General features: G+C 48.6%; 1 protein-coding gene and 1 pseudogene across 1 annotated transcript; one reads left to right on the top strand and one right to left on the bottom strand.

The window, feature by feature from the left end:
• Positions 1-714: 714 nt before the first annotated feature.
• On the bottom strand, positions 715-5,526 carry LOC119317152 (type I inositol polyphosphate 5-phosphatase 4-like). The gene is made up of 11 exons (XM_037591560.1): positions 5,104-5,526; positions 4,914-5,016; positions 3,591-3,668; positions 3,390-3,471; positions 3,180-3,284; positions 2,593-3,090; positions 2,323-2,458; positions 2,043-2,233; positions 1,845-1,953; positions 1,580-1,728; positions 715-1,488 (listed from the first exon to the last, which is right to left on the bottom strand). Exons 1-11 carry the CDS (start codon positions 5,128-5,130, stop codon positions 1,242-1,244), a joined length of 1,725 nt encoding a protein of 574 aa, XP_037447457.1. The 5' UTR covers positions 5,131-5,526; the 3' UTR covers positions 715-1,241.
• LOC119315891 overlaps positions 5,425-5,771 on the top strand; it is a 3,143-nt pseudogene continuing 2,796 nt past the window's right edge.

Here is a 5,771-nt window from a genome sequence, read left to right on the forward strand (position 1 = left end):
GTAGGAGAGGTCAGGCTCGCACTGCCCAGAGACTGGTTACCCGTGCACCTCCCCCCGTCTCGCCCGTGTACCGCACCCACATGCCCCGTGCCCTTCAATGTATTCGCCGGCGATGAGCTTGCCGCCGTCAAGCGATCACATACCTTTTGCAGTGACATGGGAACGAGACGACATTGCCTATATCGACTGACTCGCCCGCGCGCAGGGAGCGCGCATCGATGATGACGCCTCGCCCGTCCATGAGTATGAGTCGAAGCGCCTCTCGTCGGAGGAGGAGCTCCCCGTCGGAGAAGGAGAGGGTGCGCCATGAGATCGGCGGCCAACGAGACACGCCATTCACACGTCCCGCACGTCGTGCGCCATCGCTCGCCGCCAAGGATTAATTTGTGGTGGTAGTTGTGGCGATGGCTTCAGATATTCGCTTTATTGATCAAGATATTACTCCCTTCGTCTCATAATATAAGAGCGAGTGTCAAAAATGCTTATATTATGGGACAAAGGAAGAGCGAGTGTCAACAACACTCTTATATTATGAGACAGAGGGAGTAGCTATTATGCTTTGTTTTTCATGCCACCTACAAACAAGACCAAAAGGCATGAAGGCTCGTTCTGAATTTGACCAGGAGCCTTTCTGTCAGCTCACTACGGATCAAGTAGTGCTGCTACAGCAACACATGCCTCGTGATCATGACGTACACCTGCTTCTCTATTCCATCCAGAAAAATGAGTATAAACACTGCATGCATTCATGATCTTTTTTACAGCTCTCAAAAGCCAAGAAAAACAAGGATCTCACGACGCGAGTCTTGTCGTTTTCTCACAGCAACCAAAAATAATGGAAGAAATTGTCTTACAATGTACAGGAAAAAATTCTGGGAAACACTCGCCATTTCTATCTGGCAGCATATATCTGCTTTGGCCGAAGTCACAGATTGGATTTCAGATGGGACAACGGCTGATACTACCTGCCCATTGTATGAGTTATGTAAGGTATGTTATTTTCTGTTATCATTTTATCTGTATGGAGTCAGTGAAACATCTCACTTTCTGCTGCCTGCAATCTCTTCCTGACTTGGTTTATACTGCAAAAAAGAGCACCAATTGGCTTCACCGCATACGCTATCCTCTGTTGTCAACAAAGACTGACGTTGCAACGCAATTCAGGCTCAGCACTGGGCTTACAATTTCTCAAGTGTACCTCCCAATCCCATGAGGCATGAAGGCTCGTTCTGAATTCCACTCTAGTAGAAATTAAGATCAGTGTATCCATACGGGTTGATGTCGGTGTACCCATATGAATAGGGCAGCAATTCCTCGATGTCGAGTTGCGAGCTTGAAGAACTCATCTTCTGTATCCGGCTGTGATTGATGGACTCTACTTCTGCACTGAACATGCTGTACACAGGTCTATGGTCAGAGAAGCGCGACTCTCCCCGGACATAGGATAGTTGGCTAAGGCCTCTCCCGTACCACAAAATACGGTCGCACCTGTACAAACAGATCACTGAGTTTCCTTTCTAACTGTACATAATCTGGCAAAACATTATGCAATGCAACAATGTGCTTTAAATTACCATACCATGCAGGTGTTCTCTTCTTCTCCTTCTGATTCATGTCTTCCCCTGCATATTTGTCAGAGTTATTCGAGTATTTGTATGTCGGCGGGAAGTATATCCTCCCCTCATTCCAACCGGGGAAGACGCGGCCGCCTCTTTGCTCGCTCCTCAGCTGAAACCACCGGCATTTCATGCCTCCTCATCAGAAGTCTACTTGACCTTTTGGCTTTGTAACATTAGGTAGGTATGTGCACTGTGTTCATGAGTGAGTTGTTGCTAAGCTCTCACCTGATCTTTCTCTAACAATGCTTTCCAGTCGCGCATCTCCACAAGGGCCTTCACTGCCCGGTAAGAAAGCGCTATCCGGTAATTCAGGTCCCCAAGCCAAACGATTCGACTATGCAGGAAAACAATATTTCATAAGAAAATGCAACTGCAAGTTGCTATGAAAATTCCTATGAGCTCAAACTGATCTGCATTGCTTACTCATGCTCTAGGACAGTTTCAGCCGATCTTTCATATTGCCCATAAACCATTGGAAACCTGGTTTTTCTCAGGATTTCCATGACATCAGAATTCCGGCGGTGCTCGTCGCCGTCCTTGTGCCCTGATGTCAGGTGACTGCAGACGAAGCAGAAGCTCGTTTGGTGCAATAGCATGCTAACGGAAATCGAGCCCTGGAAAATAAACCCTTAATTTCTCATCGATCGAGTTCCAAAGCTACCAAAAGTGTAATGTTTTCCTCGAAATTCACTCATGTCCTCACCTTGTTTCCAAGATACCCCATCAATCCTCTGCCGACACAAGAGACCTTGAGATTCCGTATGTCACTCTTTATTTCTCTCCTAGCCCAAACCATGAGGAACAACCCAACCATTTGCTTGCTTGCAACAAGGCAGTACCTACCAGGTTTTCACCAAAGAACAAGAGCACTAAATCTCATCAAAACAGAGGTGCAATTTGGAAAAAAAAAATTCAAAGGGATATACTCCAGTTTAATTAGCCATGAATGGACTGAGCTGAATACTATTTTTACCTCGTGTGGCCAGCAGCCGTCCCATTGGTTTCTTCCACGTACGGTGGCGCATTGCCGTACCCATACGACATCGGCGAGAACACCGTGCTGGGCGACTCGCCGTCGTTGTTCTCGTCCTCCCACCGGTGGTAGTTGGCTTCGTAGTCGCTCGGCCTGCTGCCGTACATGACGCGGTCGTTGACGCTGTACCGGCGGTCGAGCCTGGGGGCGAGGATGTCGCCCTCCATCCTCAGGCTCCGGCTGCGCCCGGCCTGGAATGACCGACGGTGGAACAAGGACGGGTTGTCCCGCCTCGACGACCCTTGGAAGTCGTCGTCCATCTCCACCACCACGTTGGGCGCCGGTGACGGCGTATGCAGAGTCGCGCTGCCGCTGCCGCTGCCACTCCCCGGCATGCTGTTCAGCGTCCGCCGGACCAGTGACACCCACTTGCGCGCCGGGCCGTTGTCCTCGGCGCCCAGCACGTTGCCTGCGTTCAGCGGCACGATCTCCTGGAACCTGCGCAAGGAGGGGCCGGCGGCAATTCATTCAAGCCAGGTTCTACCAGTGCTCGTGCTCGTGCTCGTGCATTGGACGGATGTACGTACCCGAGGACGTAGATGTCCGCCGGCGGCGAGGTGTGGAGCCAGTCGTGGAGGCCCAGGGAGCAGGGCGGCGCGCGACCACCTAAATTCCACGTAGCAACAAAGATCCTACCTCAAGACCAACCAAACAAGGACGTCGGCATCATTCACGGATGGGGAATTGGGATCGAGTTCCCAAGAAACGTGGCGGCCGGAGAGATAGCTGGTACGTACCTGTAGTCCAAGGTGACTGTGGCCTCGGCGGCGTCGAGGTCGATCTTGCTCCGCTGCGACCGCTCGTGCGAGCTCCTCCTCTCTGAGATCCAAATCACACAATGCAGTAGTAACAGGTAGAATCGCACGCAGGTCAGACATTTAACCCTGTCCGATCCAACCATTATACACATAAATGCGATTAAGTAGTACTAGTACTACCTGTCCTGCTCTTCTTGACCGTGCAGGATTCCCGCCTGGAAAAGCTGCCGCTCATCCACTCGCCGTCCCCTCCTCCTCCTGCAACCACGACAGTTACTACTAGAGCATGCTTGGATACGTTTTAGTCCCATAACTAAAAGTAGTGGGACTAAAACTTGCTAGTCTTACCCATGTTTGGATCCAAATACTAAAGAGACTAAAATCTAGTTATTGAGCATTTATTATCCTCCAAACCCTCCAATCCAGAACTAAGGAGAGGAATTAAATGAGGAGAGAAAGAGCTAATACTCCCTCCTTTTCGGTTTATAAGGCTCAATTCAAAAATCTCATCAACCAAGGTAGATAATGAGTGGTGGAATATTTTTTTGTAGTTTGCAAAAGTACCCAATTAATGCTCTTGTTTTTCTTAAAAAATTATGTTTATGAATGCATTAATTGCAATGCATGCATGCATAAATGCATGGATTGGTCAGTTTTGTCTTAATACTTGCATGCAATGATTTAATGCACCTTGAAGTCTAAGCATGTGATGAGGAACAACCAAATTAAGCCTTATAAAATGAAAAAACTAAAATTTTGAGATAAGCCCTATAAACCGGAAAAGAGGGAGTACATATTTTAGTAGGTTTCCCATGACTAAAAGATTTTAGCCTCAAGACTAGTCCTAGCCTCTCTTTAGTCAAGGGTGCTTGGAACTTTAGCCTCTAAAAAAGACTATTTTTAGTCAGACTAAAAATAGTCCCTTGTATCCAAGCACCCTCCTAGTACTACTCCACAAGTGGACGACGAGTAAATAAATACTCCATCCATTTCACAATGTAGTGCTTTTTCTATTTCTGTGCTTCAACTTTGATTGTAAATTTAACTATCAAGACCGATTGTGGCGGGAGCAAAAGTTATATCAGTGAATTCGTATTCGAAAAAAGTTTTTAATTATGTAATTTTTTCTCCCGCCGCAGTCGGTCTTGTTCGTTAAATTTATTGTCAAAGTTCGACCTCGGGAAGTACGGGCTCACTATATTTTGGAATGGAGGGAGTATGGGACGGATTAAAACACTGGAAACAAACCAGAGGAGCCTGAAAACGAGCCGAGGGCTTTGTCTATTAGCAGCAGCAAAAGAACTTGACAATGGGACGGAGGAACAGTGGAGTTGTAGTACAACAAGAAACAAAAGAGTGATCTCACAGACGCAGACAAGGGGTAGAAGAGACTGCAGACCAACGGGTGGCAGTGAAGGACCCACAAGAACACACAATGGCAGCACAGGGACGGGTTCATGGGCCATGGATCTTTGACTAGCTAGTGTACTGTGCAGTGCTTACGTCTCCTGCCAATGGCAGCAGCGTCATCGGCATGGAAGTCATGGGACTTCCCCCTGATGTTGAACCACTTCCTCACGAGGCTCTTGGAGTTAGACCATGATAGCTGCACAACAAGGGCGGAGGAAGAACCAAATTGGAACCAAATCCCTGACTAGCAGCTTAAAAAAGAGTCGAGGATTGGGACACTCACCTTGCTCTTCTTGGTGCCATCTCCCATCGTTCCAGACCGGGGAGGGGGAAGAAGCAACGGAGAGCACACTCATGCAGGCGATTTCAAGAAGAAGAAGCTATCTTGGCGCTCCTGCAAGACGGCGTGCCAGGTGAGGCTAAGGTACTAGTAGTAGCAGCAGCAGGGGCGGCGGCGGTGGTGGTGGTGGGAGAGCCAAGGACAAGCAGGGCACTCTATTTGGCTTTCCGCGCACAGAGATCGTGATTTGACGGAAAGGGGGTGGGGAGGTAATTTGTCTGAGTGAAGATTGGAGGGAAATCGGATGAAGAAGACAGGATCGGGATGTGGGAAGAATCTGAATTGTTTGTGCCTGGCCTCCGAAGCAAAGTGTGGGGGTGGAGAGGAGACGAGCAGAGCGCGAGTGATGCCTGCTACCACTGTCACTGGCTGCTACTTCTAGGAGGTAAAGGCCTAAAGGACACTGGCTGTATTCGGGGGGAGAGAGGAAGAAAGAGTAACCGAGAGATTGGGAGAGTATAAAGCCATCCACAGCAGCGTGAGCAATGCCAAATCTGACAGATCACTACAATATAGCAATGGTACTAAATTTACCTCTCGTGTGCGGAAAAGAATTCTATGAGAATATGTCTCACGTGAGACCCATCCTGATGGATGACACGTGACATTTA

Source organism: Triticum dicoccoides, chromosome 6A (assembly GCF_002162155.2).
Source record: "Triticum dicoccoides isolate Atlit2015 ecotype Zavitan chromosome 6A, WEW_v2.0, whole genome shotgun sequence".
NCBI classification, from domain to species: Eukaryota; Viridiplantae; Streptophyta; class Magnoliopsida; order Poales; family Poaceae; genus Triticum; species Triticum dicoccoides.

Coding starts and splice junctions, on each gene's coding strand:
- LOC119317152 (XM_037591560.1), bottom strand. CDS start 5,130: ATGGGAGATGGCACCAAGAAGAGCAAG. Junction 5,017..5,103: donor ATGGCACCAAGAAGAGCAAG/GTGAGTGTCCCA, acceptor CTTGTTGTGCAG/CTATCATGGTCTAACTCCAA. Junction 2,459..2,592: donor ACGGCTGCTGGCCACACGAG/GTAAAAATAGTA, acceptor AAAACCTGGTAG/GTACTGCCTTGTTGCAAGCA.